At 39.1% G+C, this 22,396-nt stretch overlaps 1 protein-coding gene across 5 annotated transcripts in view; it reads left to right on the top strand.

Annotated features, from left to right (window-relative positions):
- The first annotated feature begins 2,995 nt into the window (after positions 1–2,995).
- LOC126268022 (probable tubulin polyglutamylase ttll-15) overlaps positions 2,996–22,396 on the top strand; it is a 78,154-nt gene continuing 58,753 nt past the window's right edge. Inside the window, exons 1-3 of one of the 5 annotated variants that reach the window (XM_049973435.1) lie at positions 2,996–3,268; positions 9,944–10,153; positions 18,880–19,038. In XM_049973435.1, coding sequence (XP_049829392.1) covers positions 3,206–3,268; positions 9,944–10,153; positions 18,880–19,038 — 432 coding nt within the window. In that variant the 5' untranslated portion in view covers positions 2,996–3,205. Of the gene's footprint in view, positions 3,269–9,943; positions 10,154–11,660; positions 11,745–18,879; positions 19,039–22,396 lie in introns of those variants that run through there. The other 4 variants (XM_049973436.1, XM_049973437.1, XM_049973439.1 and 1 more) reach the window with 4 other exon arrangements.

Genomic DNA, 22,396 nt, shown 5'->3' with positions numbered 1-22,396 from the left:
CATCAAGAGACAGTTTCAGAAAGAACTTATGCAAGGATTTGCAGATCAATAATGACGCTGTCCATAATATCATTACTTTTACCACTGTCACCCGTTTCTAAAGTTGCTTTCCTTTTCGATGCACCAGGGGGCGTGGTCACTTCAGAAACATTATCGTGGTTTCCTTCACTGCTAGCAAAAGTGTTTTCAAGTACTTTAGAAGAAAATGCTGATCTCACATAGCCGTTGCCCGCAAATTACTTTTATGCTTAGCCACTTTAGTTACATATAAAAAACAATAGAAGTTAGTTTACTACAAAAATAGCCGATAATCACACTACTTTCAACGAGAACTAGTATAAAAAACGACCGAATTGTTGGTAAGTAGTGCCAACCTCTAAGACGTAGCAATGGGCACAGAACAAAAGCATTCACAGCCTTTTAGACTGTGTAGTTCCCGAGATATGACTGCTCAACTGTGGCAGCACATGCGTAGTCGCGAAACTTGAGTCACACGTCAACAATCAAAATATTGTTTGAAGGTCTCACAGTTGTCTGATTTTAATGAATTATATACCAAAATTCCCGAATGAGATTTTCACTCTGCAGCGGAGTGTGCGCTCATATGAAACTTCCTGGCCGATTAAAACTGAGTGCCCGACCGAGACTCGAACTTGGGACCTTTGGCTTTCGCAGGCAAGTGCTCTGCCAACTGAGATTCCCAAGCACTACTCACGCCCCATCCTCACAACTTTACTTCTGCTAGTACCTCGTCTCCTACCTTCCAAACTTTACAGAAGCTCTCCTGCGAAACTTGCAGAGCTAACACTCCTGACAGAAAGGATATTGCGGAGACATGGCTTAACCTCAGCCTGGGGGATGTTTCCAGAATGAGATTTTCACTCTGCTTGCGAAAGGCAAAGGTCCCGAGTTCGAGCCTCGGTCCAGTACACAGTTTTAATCTGCCAGGAAGTTTCATATCAGCGCACACTCCGCTGCAGAGTGAAAATCTCATTCTGGAAACATCCCCCAGGCTGTGGCTAAGCCATGTCTCCGCTATATCCTTTCTTTCAGGAGTGCTAGTTCTGCAAGTTTCGCAGAAGAGTTTCTGTAATGTTTGGAAGGTAGGAGTCGTGATACTGGCAGATGTAAAGCTGTGAGAGTACAGGGCGTGAGTCGTGCTTCGGTAGCTCAGATGGTAGAGTACTTGGCCGCGAAAGGCAAAGGTCTGGAGTTCGAGTCTCGGTCGGGCACACAGTTTGAATCTGCCAGGAAGTTTCATATCAGCGCACACTCCGCTGCAGAGTGAAAATCTCATTCTGGAAACATCCCCCAGGCTGTGGCTAAGTCATGTCTTCGCAATATCCTTTCTTTCAGGAGTGTTAGTCCTGCAAGTTTTGCAGGAGAGCTTCTGTAAAGTTTGGAAGGTAGGAGACGAGATACTGGCACAAGTAAAGCTGTGAGTACTGGACGTGAGCCGTGCTTCGGTGGCTCAGATGGTAGAGCACTTGCTGGTGAAAGACAAAGGTCCCGAGTTCGAGTCTCGGTCGGGCACACAGTTTTAATCTGCTAGAAAATTTTATATACCAAAATGTACAGGAAAGTCCAAAGTACATTATGGAGTAGAAAACAGAAAATGTCAAATATCAACGAATTTCGAGTACAATGTCCCCTTAATATATGAGCAAGATGTAAAGTACACACTATACTTGACATTAGTAAAAATGTAGTGTGCTCAGTAAAGCAACCTACTGTTCCCAAGAAAAGTGTAATGAATCGCAATTCCTTTCCCATTTAAACGGGGAATATTATTACTGACATGTTCTTGCGCATTTGTATTGACCCTGGCATTGTGTTTATGTATGAGCACGCTCCGTCGTACATGGAACTTGATTTCTGCACTACATTTACGTGCGACATGTCTTTCCGAAAGACGAAAACCGATTTTCGAAAACCGTTTTTCGCTGTCGTTTTGACATGTTAAGGTCTGAAGCGGGTTTGCTAGCCCAGTTAAATACGACTCCTGAAAAACACTTTATGTTTTAGTCGCTACTATCGCTATTTCTCTTCAGTTACATGAGGTGTAAACAGATTCATTCTAATATTTCTATTTATCCGTCACAATACCAAAAGCCACTCCGTCTATGTTAGTCCAAAATTTTAAAAACAAGACAAAAACTGACAGCCCAAGTACGCTTCAAAACGGGTTGCGTTTACATGGGGGCGACAATTGATTGTGGAATTGGAAAACCGGCAACCAGAACCGGATTTCCAGAATCGATTTTGAAATGTTTACATGACAACTCAGAAGCGCTATTCAAAAATCAGTTTACGAAAACCGGGTTTGGGAGCCCCATGTAAATGGAGTAATATGTCTTGTCAAAGCTACATTTGTGGGTATTGAAAGGGGAATATTCCACTGGTACGTTATTGTGTACAGATATTAAACACATAATATCATATTGTAAAAGAGCGTTGTTTTTAATTTGCAGCAGCAATTGTGGGAGTCTGATTGCCTAGTACTTGACAGCAACGCGATATTGTCATTTTGAAGGGACCAACGTGTGTACAATGTGTATTGTTGTGGAATATTTGGGTGTATGCACCCCATTCCATTCCATCAAATGTGAATCGGCCTTCATTCTAACATTACATTCCGGCTTTTAATCTCAAGAATAGTATCTTGTAACCTCACTCTGCCTGTCGGTTCTGGGCTAGATGATGCGACGTTGTGCTGATTTTCCTTCTAGAGGAAGCATTCCTCCTTTCGACGGTTACGTTGTCTTTCTTTCCGTTCGGTTGATGTCCAGCGTTTCAGTCACAAACGTGGAATGTAACTGATTAACTATCTGTTATAAAAATGTAGAACATTTTCATGTTCAAGTATAGCGAATTGAGGTGATGAAAGCTGCCATTCAGTTTAAAACAGCATGGATTGACTTCACTATGTTAAATGTACTCACGCAATAATCGAGTCGATTATTTTATCGATATCGGTAACTACATCCCGTATTACCGATTGCTTAAAACACCTGTGTCTCTCGAATGTCAAACACTCTTTATGTTCTTGTAAGTGGGGAATGGGGACAGAATTTGAGGCATGCAAGCAAAACTGTTCTTGAAAGAATGTGCTGTTGTTCACCCCAGAGCGCTGCGAACTGTTTTTTGTACTTTTACAAATCGTAGCACCGTCGTATCCACATTAGTAACTATATAGGTATCCGGTATGCCCTCAAAAGGCGGAAAGGAATCGTCTGCTACAGGAGCAGAACAGGTTGCTGTTGGAAAGGTTATTCATCTAACAATTTTATTGTTTTCATCGACTAACAAAACTATTCCGACAGCAATTTTTGCTTCTACCTTTGGAACCTAGATGTAGCAATTTACAGAGCATGACTTTGTAGTGATCGGAGGCAACTGTTCACTAGTATTAAATTGTTAAGTGATGACCTATAGTTTACAGAGACCAAGGCAGCATTGTGTTGAGGTGAAAGACGACAGTACAGAGGTTCATGAATCCACAAACCATTTCCGTGAAACACCAGTATACACCAATTTATAAACCAATATAAAACACTGCTGTCTAGGAACATTCGTAGTAATCTTGGTAAGGAAGAACGGAGTAACTGCTACGATTGTACAATCGTAACTTATTGGATTTGCGTTAAATCCTATAGTTAGATGTGTTTGATTGAAGATAATCTTTAAAATACTATTTTATTATAGAATGAAACATTTTCATTGAAATAATCTAAGAAGTTCTCAGAGTGTCTGAGTTAAAGGAAAATTGAAACGAAAAAAATCCCATCATATGTACCCAGTAATGTAAAGATTTTGGGGGTAAGTGGACCAAGCCAGCCTATACTACATGTACGATTTATTACTCCAATCTGAATCATCATTTCCTTTCTACAGTCATTAAAACACACTTCATCAGTTTTTCCATTTTTGTCGATTAAGAGCAGGTGCATTATATGTTTGTAACAATGAAACACAGGCTGGTAGGGGTTGTAAAACATTGATGGTATGAGCTGGCAGCTTCTTGGCATGAACATTGTTTGGAGCTATCTGGATCAATTTACTTGAAATGTAGGTTGCATGTTCATCATAAGTTAATAATGCTCACCTCTGTGAGCCAATATCCATTAAAGAGATATCTTTGAACCAGTTTAAAAATAGTGTGGTCTCTATACGCTCTGTTAATTCGCTGACGTAGTCTGTAGGCATATCACTGTTGAGCCAGGTTTACATTAGATACTTCCCTTCAAATGCACAATTCATTGGCATCTTCTGACAAACAACAAAAGACTAGTGCTTTATCACACAGAATAACTAGTCTTACATTTGATTTTGACACGAATAGCTCTAGTTTCAGAAAGCTCATGAAAAAATGAGGCTTCAACACAGTTATACATGTGTCTTGGCTTTCTCCACAGACTTAGTCCTGTTAAACATTGGTAGTGAGCTTTTAGAAAAACTATACTTTGTGGCATCTTTGGGTTGACCTGATCGGAATGATAATGTCCAATATCTTTAAGTTTCTGTATAGAAAATAAATGCTTTTTCTGTAAATGAGAAAAACAAATTGCATCCAGTTTTCAATCCAAACTCTTTGTATACCATATTTTGTGAGGAGTTAGTGTGGACCAAACCAGGAAAAAAAGTGTAATAAATGTGAGCTTTAAAATGTGTAGCTTATGAGCTATGAGCACTTCTTCAGTAGAAGAGATGGGTTCTCAGTACCTCTACCAAAGTTCGTTATTGTACTGTAAAATATTGCCACAATGTGTTTCGCATAAATATCAGTATACAATTACTATACTTTGGTATACATGCATTTTAGATGATTATTTGGCCAGTATTTATGTAATAGTATACATGGCTAATTTGTCACAGCTGATCACATTGTAGCCGCACTACAGATTGACTATGGAGGCACATATTCAATACATGAATAATCTGAGTGCATAATCTCAACATTTCAAGAAAAGAAAATTGAACGTGCTAACATTGTATGATTTTGTGCTTTGATGATGTAATTGAATAACATTTTGTGGTAGCTCAGTCCAGGTAGAAAATTTATGTTTTGCCTACAAATGAAAAATTTGTGAATCCCCAAGGTCAAACAGTCTATTAAATCCTGTACCTCATGTTGGCCTCCTGTGTTTAAAAGCTGGGACTTCTTAGACTGACATGACAAATATTTAGTCGCTTTTGCTATAGTGACATCGTGAACTTGTTTACAAAGAATAACAGCTGCTACTAAGAGAAAACAACTGTTGCACTATGGACACATTCTTAGGTAGTGCTCAGAAATTTATAATGGTAATTCCAATATGTCCATAGACAGGAATCATTTAGGATGTAAAACATATCAGAAAAAAACAAGAATAGACAATAAATATTTACAAGGAAAAACAAATATGGTAATGTACCTTCTATAGATCCCATGTGAAATGGTTCTCATGGAGGTGAAATAAATGAAAAAGAAAAAAAAAAAAATTAGACTCGAAGGAAGTTAGGTTGGAAAACAGTTAAGTTCCAACTGCGTTATTTCCCATGAGTAGTACCTTAAATCCATAGCTGTATTCCACCAATTTAATTCACTGACAAAAATGGAAATTAAAATGCCCAGTTTACGCATGCATGAGGTAGATATAGGCAATTGTTATAAGTTTGACTGACTGAAGTATTTCAGTATAGTGAAATACTCTTCATTACGGATTAGGTCATTTGATTGTATTGTGGTAGTTGTTACCAAATTGAGAAACTGAAGTAATAGATCATGTAAGGAGCATTCAGACATTTTTACCTGACTTGTATTTCCTTGATTTTCCTATATCTTTTCAGTCAAATGATAGGATGGTTCTAAGTGATATTCCATGGCTATCTTACTCATTCTTAACTCATTATCAGTTGTTGTACAAAGATGTTAATTATGATGCTGAATGTTTACTGTGATTGTCAATTTCAACCTTTTATAGTTCAGTAATAGGATACCTCACAAAACTAACTATTTCTCATTGTCAAGGCATAAGCAAACATATTCAGAGGCCTGAAGAACAGGTCTTGTTCTGGCAGTGAATGGTGTGTTTAGTAGTGTAAGAAGGTATTGAATTTTTATTATTACATACAAGGGGTTGACAAAATATGGAAACACTACAAACATAACATATTACCATGCTTCATATCGTGTATGAAAACTGTTGTTATTAAAAACAGCTTTCAGTCATCTCACAGTGAATAAATGCAAGTCCTATATGGATTTCAAGGGAATCTTACAACATTCTCCCTTCAAAATAGTGTCAAATCCAGGGAACTGTGATGGATGTGGGGTGCAGGCAGAACCTGAAATTTGCAGCATCATTCCCAGAGTTGATCGGGGTCCTTTGGTTTGGAGCTGAGTGGAGGATTTCAACCAAAGGCTTCGTTGACTGTGATGGTCTTGGCTGCAGGTTTCTAAACCAGCATTATCATGTGGGGATTTGTAGGACTCCCCTTGATAGGGCTGATAGGTTGGGGGTGCACTATGCAAAGGAAGTAGCTACTCGGCTAGAGAGTACTTACGGAGTGCACATGAGGGTTATTTAGGCTAGGCAGTAGTGTAGTGGGCTCTGATGAACACGTGGCAGTCGATATGCAGCAGGGGAAGTCAAATAACGTTTAGAATAAAGACACATAAACTGTTGCAATTTTATCAGTGAACTGTTGGAGTACTCGTAATAATTTTCCCGAATTTGCTGCCCTCCAGGGAATATCTCGCAATCAAATCATTCTTGGGACTGAGAACTGGCTGGCAGTGGAAAGCTCTGAGATACTTAGTGAGTTGTGGAATGTATGTGGGAAACACAGATTAGAGGTCACAGGAAGGGAAGTGTTCATTGCAAGTGACAAAAATATTGTGTCTATTGAGGTTGAAGTTGAGTGTGAGAGTGAAGTCATTTGGTTGTGTATAAAATGGGCTTGTGAAACCAAGGTAATTGTTCGATGTTCCTACTGGCCACCTGATTCTGCTGTGACAGTTGTAGAGTCATTAAAAGAAAGTCTATGGTCAATAGCACGTAAATACCCAGGTCGTGCAATACTGGTTGGAGGCGACTTTAACCTGCCGAATATAGACTGGGATATCTATTAACATCTCACTTAGACAGTGAATTGCTATCACTTAGTTCCAGTAAGATGGATGTAGATGAATCATGGGCAAAGTTAAAGCAGATTGTAAATTGTGTTCTGGAGAGTTACATGCCCAGTAAGTGGATAAGGGATGAAAAAGACCCATCATGGTTTAATAATGAAAATCAGAAGATGCTGAGGAACCAGAGGCTGTTGCACTCTTGATCTGAAAGGGAATGCATAAATGGCGACAAGCAAAAGTTAGTAGATATTCACGCATCTATGAAAAGTGCTATGCACGAATCATACAACAACTACCACTGTCACACCTTAGCAAAAGATCTGGGAGAGAACCTTAGAAAATTCTGGTCATATGTAAAATCACTAAGCAGGTCTAAGGGTTCCATTAGTCCCTTGTTGACCAGTCTGGTGTGGCAGCTGACGACAGCAAAATGAAAGCTGAAGTTTTAAATTTCACACTGAAGAAATCATTCACTGAGGAGAGTCATACAAACATACCATTATTTGACCATTGGACAGACTCCCTTCAGGGCGACATAGCAATAAGCATAACTTGCATAGAAAAACAACTGAAAAATTTGAAAGCAAATAAATGATTAGGTCCAGATGGAATCTCAGTTATATTTTAGAAACAGCACTCTACGGCATTTGCCCCTGACCTACCTTGTATTATCATGAATCTCTTACCCAGCACAAAGCACCAACTGACTGGAAACAAGTGCAGGTGACTCCAGTATATAAGAAACATAAAAGAATGGATCCACAAAATTACAGACCAATATTCCTAACTTCTGTTCGCTGCAGAATCCTTGAACGTATTTTCAGCTCAAATACAGTATACTTTCTTGAGACTGAGAAGCTTATGTGCACAAATCAGCATGAGTCTAGAAAACGTCACCATTGTGAAACTCAGCTGGCCCTTGTCTCACATGATGTACTAAGAAGTATGGATGAAGGGCAACAGGCAGATTCCATATTTCTAGATTTCCAGAAAGCACTTGACACAGGGCCCCATTGCAAGCTGTTAACGAAGGTACAATCTTACAGAATAAGTTTACTGATATGTGAGTGGCTTGAAGACTTCTTAAATAATAGAACCCAGTATGTTGTCCTTGGTGATGAGTGTTTATTAGAGAGAAGGGTATTGTCAGGAGTGCCCCATGGAAGTGTGATAGGACTGCTGCTGTTCTCTTTATACACAAATGATTTGGCTGACAGGATGGGCAGTAATCTGCGGTTATTTGCTGATGATGCTGTGTTGTACGGTAAGGTGTCCAAGTTGAGAGACTGCCGGAAGATACAAGACGAATGTGGCAAGTTTTCCAGTTGGTTTCATGATGTGGAAAAATGTAAGTTAATGCAGATGGGTAAGAAGACCAAACCTGTAATGTTCGGATACAGTACTACTAGTGTCCTGCTTGACACACTCGAGTTATTTAAATATTTGGGCATAACATTGCAAAGTGATATGAGGTGGAATGAGCATTTGAGATCTGTAGGAAGGTGACTGGTCAGCTTCAGTTTATTGGGTGAATTTTAGGAAAAAGTGGTTCACATGTAAAGAAGACTGTAGATAGGATGCTGGTGTGACCTATTCTTGAGTACTGCTCGAGTGTTTGGGATCTCCACTAGGTTGGACTGAAGGAAGAGATCACAGCAATTCAGAGGTGGGCTGCCAGATTTGTTATCAGTAGGTCCAAACATGATGTAATTGTTATGGAGATGCTTCAGCAACTCAAATGGGAATCCTGGAGGGAAGATGATGAACTTTTTGAGAAACACTATTGAGAACATTTAGAGAACTCGCATTTGAAGCTGACTGCTGAACAATTCTATTGCTGCCAACATACATTGTGTTCAAGGACTACAAATATAAGATATGAGAAATTAGGGCTCATATGGAGGCATACAGACAGTTGTTTTCCCCTTGCTTTATTTGCAAGTGGAACAGGAGAGGAAATGACAAGTAGTGGTACAGGATCCCTCTGCCATGCACCGTACAGTGGCATGTGGAGTATCTGTGTAGATGTAGATGTGAAAGTCAAGTCATGAATTAATAACTATTTTTCTTACTGTTAGGGCTATGTCTTTGATCCTTGCGCCTGATGTACCCATACATATCCTGTAGTTTTCAGAATTAAACAGCTCCTCAACCTGCAGAGCTATGGTTTGAATTTGGAATTTATTCAAATTGTTTGTTAGTCATTTAATCACACTAGTTTTCAGTAGTGTGTTGCCATTAATTCACTTAGAAAGGAACAAAGACATTTTGAGAAGCTCCAGTCCTCCTCTGCATGATATTTCTGGTCCGCCAGAATCTGATAACTAAGAGAAACATATGGCTTGAGTTGGGGGCGAGGGGTAATTGCTGTAATGGTGTATACTCCATCAAGCCACTATTGCACATTGAAAGTACGTGCAAGGAACGAGCAGTTGGTGTGCTGCCAAAATTACAACATGGTTTTTGAGATTGATAGAAGGCTCCTAGTATCCTCTGGCTGACTACTTTTTTTATGATACACGAATCATTCTCCTTTTTTTGGGCTTGTGGCTGGTAACAGCAGCCACTGAGCAACTTAAACCATTCAATAACTACTGCAGGCAGAGTTTGTTTTTGTATTGTGTCCTTTTTTTTCTTTATTTTTTTTCTATTTAGCATACTGTGAGTTACGTAATGATTTGTATCATGAGCAAATAGCTTTGGTTCATATAATGTCATAGCACCTGCGGGAGGGGAGGGGGGGGGGGGGGGAGAGGGAAACTATTCATAAGACTTTATTCACTTTGTATTCTTTACTGTAAGTTTAACAGTGATTCATATTTTTGGCAGCAGTTACAGAAGCAACTTCCACCTGATGAGCCCACAGGATGGCACCAGTACAAGCTGTATGCTTCATATGTCTTGGTAGCTACGGCTGCTTATATTGTTCCATTGTTGTTAACACCACACCATGACAAACAGATAAAATGTGTCAGCACAGATGACAAAGCCAATACCCCTATTAGCTTTGGACCATCATATGCACTGTATGGACAGAGGGTGAGCTTGTACAATATTTTGAGATACATAATCACACTTTAAAATTTTGGATAACTTTTAGGTGGTCTATTTTATCCTGATACTATATTACAAATAAATAAGAATTATGCAAATTGCAGATGTGAAATTTTACACAGACTTGTAACGGATGTAACAATTTTATGAAAAAGGAACCACACTGGTTAAGGTGGATGTATTTTGGTTAGTTAAATTTGCTACTAATGTGACATGTATTTCACAGATAAATCTATATGCATATTTGCCCTCTTCAAATCACCACACAGTATGTGACAGAGAATATGTAGTATACAAAAATCATCCCCTCCCCTCCTCTTCATCTTTCCTATTCGGCTCATGAATGGTATGGAAAATAAGTTGTTGGTCTCTTGTTATGTTCAAGCCTTTTTATACTATTCTATTCTGTTCATGGTAAATTTTTTTTTTTAATAGCAAAGTAAATGTTTAGCAAATGTTATATCTCACACTGGCACTTATTCGTAATGATAGGCACATTCCTCAATGATTGCCCAAACATGTAACATGCAGAAAGAGTTGAATCATTAATTAGCTTCACATGATTGTTGTATAGATATACAGCCAGAGAAATCACAAGTACTGTTATGAGGCCTTAAAATTTGCAGTTCACTGAGTGGCAAGTTATGTTAACAGTCTGAAATACTAAGTATCAATTAAATAGCGTATCTAACAAGTCCTCTTTCATTCAACAGCTGTCACCACTACAGCTCCATTCCTGCCTTCTTTCATGGTTCTATTTATTGTCTGAGTTGGAGTGCATTTATATGAATGCTACACAGATTATTTAATAGATTTATTTCATTCAATTCATGTTGATATTATTTGAGATACAATATATTATTAACACTCATTTCTTCATCTCTCTCAGTAAATCATGTGCATTTTAAATATTTATTAATCAGTTCCTACTCTACAGAAGTTAAATAAAATCATTATTCGTTACCAAGTTTTCATACTGTATAAACAATGAAATCATTAATTTAAAGTAATTTCAAAACTATTACATTTTATGCAAAATGCAACACATTTCTGTAATCTGGAAGTTTGATATGTGAAATCAGTATTAGTTAATGATCAGCAAAAAATGATTAGCGAAGTTGAAACTTTTACAGCCCATGGTAATATTAACTTTTTAGATGTCAAATTCTTCTGCAAAATATAATTTCATAAGCAAAACGAACTATTCTATAGTAATAACCTAAGCATAAATTATTTGGGAAATATACCCTGTGAAATGATTTTTACATTTGCAAGGTACTTTTAATCATCAAGTACTTTGCAAAAATGAAAGAAAAAGCATTTAATTAATGTAGAAGTGATGTAAAATGACATGACGATGCTTCACATGTTTCTATCCCTGTATGTAAGCCAAAATTTATCATGTTTTCCTGTCATGAATATTGTGAGAGATGTGTGTTGTTGAATCATGAAGTGCAGCAGTGATTATGTACTCTTTTTGGTGATTTCCCAGGCTACATGGAGGTAGCTCACATTGTAATGTCTGTGAGAGAGCTCACAGTACATGCTACTCGGAACAATCCCAGTTTCAACAAAGGTATTATGAAACTTGTTATGAAAAGTTAGTTTCTAAACAGTGTAAAATCCAGTATGGAAGAATGACAATATTATGACAATGTAAGTTTGCCATTCAGCACATGGAGGAAGTATTGAGTCCCAGACAGCCACAACAAAAACCTTCATAAATCCCTGTCCTTCACCCACCTATCCCCTTCCATGCTCCCACCACCTAAATTGATCAGTCACAATTGCTTGCAGTTCAACCTCAACCAGTAGTCATGTGTATGTGAGTTATGTTTGCATGAATGTATTTGTATTGTCTGCTGTAGGAAAAAGGCCTTTTGGCTGAAAGCTCAATATGCATGGCAGTCTTTTTGTTGTAACTGTCTGCGATTCAACATCTACTCTGTATGGTGAGTAGTAATCTTTTCTTTATACAATACTGTTGTTAAATTGCTTATTTTCAGCTGAAAGTCTGTCCAGTCAGTACAGATGAATGATGATCAAGAAACTGACAGGTTTGGTGTATGTGGAGGGGTGTTGATTCATTTAATGTCAAGACAATATTGTTTTGATGCATGCATGACTTGCTAAAAAGTTATAATAAAAAGGGATTGCAACTGTGAATCACTGGTGAGCCTCAAAAGGATCATAAATTTGTGAATGGGTTTTCATTACTGTTGATAATTCAGTCTCTCACTGTGTTAAACAGATCCCAGCATGAAGAAGCACAGTCAGTAGTGTTAAATGAGTTAATTAATGCATTAGTTAACTAACATAATTATCATAAACTGCATGTGTAGGTTATATTAACATTTTTCTTCCTCTAAATATCTGTATTCAATAGTATAGTCTAGTAGTGTAGTAATCCAGAGATCATTTTACAATAATATGGGATTTGTGAGGTTAATACAAGGAAAAAGCAGGTCATATGTACAGACATGTAAACATACGCAGATGTCTTTGATGAAAGACAGGTGGTTAGTAATGGCCTTGTAGAAGCAACCATTCAGGCATTTTCCTAACTGGACAGAGCATGAAGCTCCTTCCTGATTCCAAGGTTGGTGTCTTGATAAATATACTACCTCATCTGTTGTTATCTATGATTACACAGCAATTAGATGAAAATAAAATATCAACAGGAATGCCACTACCATGAAAAGAAGCTGCTGCTTACAGAGTTATTTTAAGCTCCTCCTGTTTATCTCTAGTGCTTGCTCAATATTTATATAACCACAGTTATCAAACAGTAAGAGCTATGGAAAGCTGTGACAACATGCTGTCAATGTCATGAACTTTGCTGACAAAGAGAACGAGAAAGATGTGACAGTGCCAACAGAGAAGGTAATGGGAGAAGCACACAAATGTTGATAAGGAATAGTTATGTAAGTCAGTGGTGTATGAATTATAGAATTATAAAAAGAGAGACATGAGGCCAAGTTGAGCTGGATTCAAGTGTCTGTCACTAAGCAAAACAAATAAAATGCATACAGTAAATACACTCCTGGAAATGGAAAAAAGAACACATTGACACCGGTGTGTCAGACTCACCATACTTGCTCCGGACACTGCGAGAGGGCTGTACAAGCAATGATCACACGTACGGCACAGCGGACACACCAGGAACCACGGTGTTGGCCGTGGAATGGCGCTAGCTGCGCAGCATTTGTGCACCGCCGCCGTCAGTGTCAGCCAGTTTGCCGTGGCATACGGAGCTCCATCGCAGTCTTTAACACTGGTACCATGCCGCGACAGCGTGGACGTGAACCGTATGTGCAGTTGACGGACTTTGAGCGAGGGCGTATAGTGGGCATGCGGGAGGCCGGGTGGACGTACCGCCGAATTGCTCAACACGTGGGGTGTGAGGTCTCCACAGTACATCGATGTTGTCGCCAGTGGTCGGCGGAAGGTGCACGTGCCCGTCGACCTGGGACCGGACCGCAGCGACGCACGGATGCACGCCAAGACCGTAGGATCCTACACAGTGCCGTAGGATCCTACGCAGTGCCGTAGGGGACCGCACCGCCACTTCCCAGCAAATTAGGGACACTGTTGCTCCTGGGGTATTGGCGAGGACCATTCGCAACCGTCTCCATGAAGCTGGGCTACGGTCCCGCACACCGTTAGGCCGTCTTCCGCTCACGCCCCAACATCGTGCAGCCCGCCTCCAGTGGTGTCGCGACAGGCGTGAATTGAGGGACGAATGGAGACGTGTCATCTTCAGCGATGAGAGTCGCTTCTGCCTTGGTGCCAATGATGGTCGTAAGCGTGTTTGGCGCCGTGCAGGTGAGCGCCACAATCAGGACTGCATACGACTGAGGCACACAGGGCCAACACCCGGCATCATGGTGTGGGGAGCAATCTCCTACACTGGCTGTACACCTCTGGTGATCGCCGAGGGTACACTGAATAGTGCACGGTAAATCCAAACCGTCATCGAACCCATCGTTCTACCATTCCTAGACCGGCAAGGGAACTTGCTGTTCTAACAGGACAATGCACGTCCGCATGTATCCCGTGCCACCCAACGTGCTCTAGAAGGTGTAAGTCAACTACCCTGGCCAGCAAGATCTCCGGATCTGTCCCCCATTGAGCATGTTTGGTACTGCATGAAGCGTCGTCTCACGCGGTCTGCACGTCCAGCACGAACGCTGGTCCAACTGAGGCGCCAGGTGGAAATGGCATGTCAAGCCGTTCCACAGGACTACATCCAGCATCTTTACGATCGTCTCCATGGGAGAATAGCAGCCTGCATTGCTGCGAAAGGTGGATATACACTGTACTAGTGCCGACATTGTGCATGCTCTGTTGCCTGTGTCTATGTGCCTGTGGTTCTGTCAGTGTGATCATGTGATGTATCTGACCCCAGGAATGTGTCAATAAAGTTTCCCCTTCCTGGGACAATGAATTCATGGTGTTCTTATTTCAATTTCCAGGAGTGTACTTCACTAATGAGACAGATAAATATATTTATAGACAGCAATTTCTGCAATATTTATGAACAATACAGGTAAAACTGTGTCTGCAAAAACTTCGCAACTTTTGTCACACAAAGCTCTTCTTCCAGCCTAGAAACAAAACTCTGAGAAAAAAAAAGTGTTCCATCAATGGGATTTGATTCTAAAAGGTGCACGAATAAACAAATCGTTATTCATTATTTATTTTTCATATGCAATACCACTGTGAATGAAGTTTGAACAGTGACAGTGTCCGAAGAATATTACAAACAACAGTACCAAGCATGGCTATTTTGCCCCTGTGATTATAACAGGTATCTTCAGACTATCGTGCAGAAATGGACAGGAAATATATATATATATATATATATATATATATATATATATATATATATATATATATATATATATATATAAGAAAAGTAAAACTTTTGGCATTGACTGAGGAGCACCAACCTTCCGCTCTTTATTGTAATCACAAAACTATGCAATGCAATGGTTCCCAATCTACTGCCACCATACTATCTAGATCTAAATCCTATAAAATTGGCCTGGGTTCTCACAACAAATAAGATCCATAATTGTATTATATCACTCTCTAACCCACTTAAATAACAGCTAATGTTTTTGTTGTTAATTAATAGACATTTCTGCCAGAAAAAAATTTGAAATGGTTATCATGATTTGAACCCTTCACCTGAGTAATATTAGGCAAACATGGAAGCCACTACACCTTGTAGTCACTTTATATTTACAGTTGTGATATTAGACTACACCTTGTAGTCACTTTATATTTACAGTTGTGATATTAGCTTTTTGTGTTGTGACATTACAAGACTTGAAAGGTGTGTGTGAGATGCTGTGACAGAAGAGGAAACTGAAAATATAGCAACATCATTCAACACCAGTAAAAGACAGATTGTAAAGAAGACATGTTAAGTTGTAGACAGACACAATTAAAAGAAACTTACATAGAGCTTTCGGCCACAGCCTTCATCAGTAAAGAGAGACACATATTATTCACACACACAAGCAAGCACACCTCTCTCTCTCTCTCTCTCTCTCTCTCTCTCTCTCTCTCTCTCTCTCTCTCTCTCTGAAATGATAATTAAATCAAGACTTTAAGCTGTTGACAGGTGTTGATATACATTAACCCAGGATCTCCTGCTTACATGGCAGACACACTATCCATCTGAGCACTGAAGCCACAGAGGATAGTGTGACTGCAGAGATTTATTCCTTGTATGCTCCCTGTGAGACCCACATTACAACTTAATGTCCACACACTACATTCGTAGTGCCCCTGCCCATTACACTCATTATTCGTTGCAGACAATCTTACAGAGTCCCATAAGAGTTCGGGCAATGTGTATGCATCCAGCACAGAAGAAGAAGGTCAATTGCCGGTTAGCCATAACTATGTGAAGATGATATATGTTATTTTGGATGTTTCCGAAAGAACAGATACCATCGATGACCATGCAGCTCTCATAGAATGAAATGATAATTAAATCAAGACCGTAAGCTGTCGACAGGCATAGATATACCTCAATGGGGACAGTTGAAAAGGTGTGCCCTGACTGGGACTTGAACCCGGGATCTCCTGCTTACATGGCAGACGCTCTATCCATCTGAACTCAGAGGATGTCATCAAAAATATTAAGAGCACAAGCTCCTAGACCTACATGAACTGTACAGATTACCTAAAGTCCACAAGAAAGGTATTCCATTGAGACCAGTTGTTAGCACTATTGGTTCTCCTACCTACAGGCTGGCCAAATATTTAACCAAGTTGATTACTCCAGTAGTTGGCCACTGGGAACATCACACCAAAAACTGTTAGATGTTCATCAGGAAAGTTGAACAGATAAGAATTGGCACAAACAATATTTTAGTAAACCTATAAGTGGTCTCACTGTTTACAAAGGCTCCTGTGGAGGACATACTTAAACTGTTGCCAGAGTATTTCCCTCCTGAAACGATTGAGTTGTTCCGACATTTATCGATGACCACCTACTTCTTGCATGGTGGTAAATTTTATGAAATGACAGACAGAATGTTTTGAGGAATGTGTATTAAATTTGGCTCTCCTTCATCCATCTTCATTTTATTGTTAGTTGATGGCATGTTTATGGTCTGGCTACAAGGCATAGAAACTCTAAGTATTTCCATGAAAATATGAACAGTACACACTGAAAGGTCTAGTTCACTGTCAAGACAGAGAAAGAAGGAAGGGTATCATTTTTAGATGTTTTGATACAACAAAAGTCAGATGGATGTCTCAGCCACTCAGTGTATCACAACCTGACACACCCTGATTTGTATCTTACTGCATAGAGTTTTCACCATCCAGTCCAGAAAAGAGCAGTTTTAGATATACTGGTACACAGAGCAAAAGCTGTTTTTGATGATGGCCACTTAGATTCCGAAATTAATTATTTGAAGTATATTGATCTGTAAGAATAGCTGTGGGTCACCTGATTGGATGTCAGTGCTCTTCAAGAAAAGAAGATCCCTGTGATTTATACCATCCCTTGTGAGTGCAGAAGCAATTACCCTGATCAGTCCATCTGCTGCATTTGCAACTGCTGTGCAGAACATCAACGGCATATTAAAAAACAAGAACAGGAGAAATCTGCAGTTGTTGAGCACAAAATACTATTTGATGTAACAAAACTTTTCCCAGGCTACTGCAAACTGAGAATCTATAATTAAAGGGGCTGCAGAAGTAAGAATGTGCAAATAGATCTTCAACTGTGACCGAGGATATAATCTTAGTAGTGCATTGAAGCGAGCTCTCAATGCCAAGAAGAGTCAGAGATGTTCTTGGCAATGTTTACACTGTGATGGAAGCAGTGGCACCACCAGTGCAGACACTGACATGATCTGTGCCAGCATTACTTAATTACTGACTAATCAGAAGCCATCTATGGGCTGTATAAGGCCACCACAGCAGCAGTTTTGACAGTTGTTGCTCCTGATAAAGATGAAGATAATCATTGAAAGCGTGACGTTTACCCTGAATTGACATGGGAAGAAGTCTGAGGATATTTTATACAACAGTGTCATTGTGAAAGACTTCATTCTTGCCTACATTAAGTGTTATATTTGATAATGCCAGAGATGCTTCTGATGATTCTCTTCTGCCAGATGAAAATTTTCCTGGGCCCTGTAGAATTACCCCATTGAAGATGCCATGACTTAGAAGGCAATGAAAGAAGGAATGATAGGAGTTAATCAGATGTTTCTCATAAACAGATCTGCATAATTGTTTCAGTGGATGGATAACTCTTGAAAGCTTTTGAGATACGTAGTCCATGTGATTTTCCCAAATTAATTTTGTATGTAGGTATATGCCAAGGAGTTTGGTAGAAGTGGGCTCAATATCAACATTGGATAAGAGCTGAAACATATATTTACAGTCTTCTCAACAGACAACTCATTGCCTTCAAACCACATATTTACTAATCTGGGGAAATCTTTATTTTGCTCCTTCAGTTTATTTATGTTGTTTCCAACACTGATGTAAGTTGTATCATCTGTGTAAAGAACTTATTGCTGGACATGTCATTTACAAACATTATAAATAACAGTGGCCTAAGTAACATTCAGAAACTGTGGCTTTTGACCATTGTAGCTTACAATTTGTTTTCTGTTACTGAGATAAGATTTTCTTATTCTAACTCAATATAAACTCTTCAGCACATTGTGGGGTAAGTGTATGGTGCTCATTGAGGAACTGTTTGTGCCCACTTTCTGTGTGATCTGTGTGTAGAAAAATTTTTTAAATGATGGTAATACTATTTTCAGTGAATAATGTGGATATGCTTGTGCTGCCAGCTGTTAATTAAATGTTAATTTAAGTTAGTCATATGTTATGGATATTGATATGTCTCAGTTTGATTATTTACATTAAAAATATTGTAAGTTATCTCATAATACAGAGTATTGCTTGCACTTAATGACTCTCCTGTACATTACATCAATGATTTAAATTTGTATGTATCTGTACAATAAAGTTCTGTCTCTGATTTGACTGATTTACATTGGATGTGAAAAATCCTTGTCTAAATACTCAGCCCAGCTAACTACAGGAGGACCTTATACTTTACTGGATATTTTGGTCAGTGATGTAAGTCTGAGAGTAATTCCATATGGTAGAAATTTTCAGTCAGTGTATTTTGCTAATTGTCTATTGTTTTATTTACTTTACAGCTTGAAACAGGCTATCTTCGGCATGTGGAAGCAGTACTTCGTCGATTAGGGTACAGCCGTACTGTAGCTATTAACTCTTCTGAATGGGATTTGCTTTGGGCCCATGATTATCCATTTAGAACAATGCCAGAATTGAGAAATTTGAAGCCACATCAAAAAGTAAATATTGATTTCTTTTTTGCCTTTACCTAGCTATTAGAATATATATGCAGGGAGGTAGGTAATTAATGAAGCTGCAGATGTTATTGTGTTATAACAACTGATTCTTGCTGCAAAAATATTAACAACATGTGTTTATAGGAATTGTGTTGTTACCAGAGCTTGTAACTTCTATTTAGAATTTTAGCGATGCTTGGGACCAAACTCAGGATCTTTGGCTTAATTATTGAATACACTAACTGAAAGCCTGTAGTGTCAGAAGCAATTCCATATTTATCAGTGAATGTTGAGACAATACATGAGTTTTGTATGGAAATCCTGGGCAGGGTTGCATTATATATGTTATCTGATATCCTACCCTCCGGCAGTACTGAGACAGATTCAGAGACTGACAGTGATATTACTTGTGTGACTTGTAGTTCTGCTTTCAGTTGCTACATCACGTTTGTCATGAAGCATAATCTTTGTTTCAGGCTCATTTACTTTCAAATAATATTGTTTTCACACAAAATCATCCATTCAACTTAACTTGGGTTCAAGGTTCTCCACACTAGCAGCTAAAATAGTTACACTACACAGCATCTATTCTTTGCCACGTAGTACTACACCTATGTCTGATAGTTTTCTGACATAAAGTACTTCCTCTGAGTAACAGTTAAACTATTTGGTGGTAGTGCTGGACTCATTTCCAAACCTGCACCTGTTCTTGTGGTGAGTGCCCACAAGTAACTGAGAGAATGGGGATGTGGGAGGCCAACATGACATCAGTAATACTTCTTGAGATGAAAACCATTCAAAAACTTTACAACTCTACAGAACTCTCATGTATTCATTTTTAGGTTATAGAAGCCTGACCAATGAATCAGAGGCACTCTTGGCATTGTGACTGATAAATCTGATCCACCATTGTGAGATCAGACTTGTGTCTGTTGCTTTCCAGACAAGCTTCGTAGACAGCCTCCTGACGGAGGCAGGGATTGACCTCCTCCCCCCTTCAACCCTCCTCCCATGGATTAGGTGCCCCCATTACTCCTCAACAGTACCATACATGTCTTTAACCATCCAGAACAACCAAATCAACACCTCTTTCCTAATATGGACGTATGACCTCCAGAAAACTGCCTTGGTCTGGAATTCTGGTATTGACCTGATTTTTACTTAACTCCTCTCAATCCTTTTACTTTGTCACACTTGTGAGAACTCCCATGGTACATGCATAATCCACAAATTTGCATGGATTTTTCTCTTGGCCTAAAGGATGTGATAGACTGCTCTTTTTTCACTCAGTTGTTACTCTTGGTCGCTCAACTTAGGTAACATTTGTACACATGGTTCAAGTTTTGGAGACCAGACGCACTCCCTTTACTTGCACTAGGAGTAGCAAGCAATACTCCATGCCTGTTGACTGCAGTGTGTTTGCTATGGGATTGGTGGCCATCACATGTGCTCTTCATTGTATCAGTATTCAGTCACACAAGCCTCTCCTGACATGCGGTGACTCGATGAGCCTACAGACTCTTACCCAAGGTTAGTCATTGCATCCATTGGTTATGCACATTCAAGATCTCATCTAAGACCTACATGACAACAGAAAGGAAATTGTGTATTGACTCACCAAGGATACTAATCGGAAACACACCCCAGAAACAACATTATATCACAGGTTCTTAGTGGCATGGCACAGTAAGTGGAGTGCCCTGGCCTCAAACAGTAAGTTAACAGTCTGTAAAAGAATTTACGATTTCGTGATGGCCTTCTCTTTCACTATCTCGGCATGAATCCATAATCCGTTGCCACCTCTACACTGGTCAACCAGTCTGACCGTATGAGTACATCCTGTGACATGTCGCCCCACCCAGTTGGTAGTTGTGAGGTCCCCTTCATCATCACCCATATTCCTTTAGAGAGCCCCACTTTTGCTGCTACATGGCGAACTTCACAGCTGGCTGACTGACTCCCTCAGAGTGCATAATGTTATCTGAATTTTTATTATGTTTCTGCTGGCTGCCAGATGGTGGGGGACAGCTTTAGCCTGGGGGGGAGGGGGGGGGGAGATTCCAGGGAGGTGGAGGAGGAGGGGAGGGAGACATGAAGATTTCTCCTGGGCTGCCCCTTGATGGGTGACTGGCTTCTCTCCTGACTCCCAATTTAGTTTTAGTGTTATTATGAGTCTTAGTTTTTTAAAATAATTTAGTGTTCTTCCTATTACATAATGAACTAGTTGACTGTACTGTAGTGGCTGAGGATCTTGGTCAAGTGGGATGGTTGTATTTTTTGACACATGACAATCTATGGTGTAGATCCTTTAATAATTTTTTCTTCTTTCAATAATGTGTACTTCAAACCTCATGTGGCTATCATGTTTTACCCCTTTGTTTGTGGTTTAAAACTACTTATATTTTTTGCCACAATTCTGACACACAATGTGATGGAAGCAATGATCCTATTAGCTTAATCCATTAAAACCCCACACAATCCATACATCATCCAGTGTAATGCCAATATGCCAATAAAAAGCTTCTCGATCTCTGTTTCTTTTGTCCTCAAAAAAAGACTTTACAATTTCACATGTCCCATCTAACTTTCTCTTTTTCATATTTGTCTTTCACTGTCATTCTGACATCCTCAAGATACATTTCTCTTGTTTGTCTTGCGTTTTTGTTTATTTGATTTTTCAGGCTTTTGTACATAATGTTTGTCTTTCTCTTTGTCTGCAGTCTTTTGTTTCCTTCTTTTCTCCATTGTATTTGTAAGTTCAGTGGTAAAGCCTTCATTTTCTCTCTTTCTTTTTCTTGCCTACAATTTCATTTGCACTTTCTATCGTACTTGTATTTATTGATCACCAACTTTGATTTTTGTATGAAATGTGTAATACATAGCTCTTTCCATATGTAGCATTCACTATCATTACCAGTTCTGGTTAATGCCATTATCACAATATAAAAGTTCATATACTATTTTCATATTGTGTCTTGTGTTCAGTATGGCAGTGCTATTAATACAACCCCATAAGAACTGTTGAAAATAAAGAACTGAACAGGTTCTGTACTCAATACATTTTCATTGGTTCTCATGAGGCTGTGTTAATAGCTTTATTTATTTATTTATTTATCCATTCATCTGTAGACAATAAATATTATATTTATGTTGTCCAAAAGTACATGTAAATTTATGGGAAACAATTTATGGAAAAGGAACATACAGAATTTTATATTAAGTAGTACAAAGAATAATACATACAAAATTGTACAAAAGAATGTACAAAGAATAATACTTGGTCATACAAGACACAGTAATACAACTTTTTATACATGTATACTAACAGTATTGTAACTACATAGTCTATTGACCCTAAGGC

This window comes from Schistocerca gregaria, chromosome 4 (assembly GCF_023897955.1).
Source record: "Schistocerca gregaria isolate iqSchGreg1 chromosome 4, iqSchGreg1.2, whole genome shotgun sequence".
NCBI lineage: Eukaryota > Metazoa > Arthropoda > Insecta > Orthoptera > Acrididae > Schistocerca > Schistocerca gregaria.
This window is presented reverse-complemented; position numbering and strand designations above follow the sequence as displayed.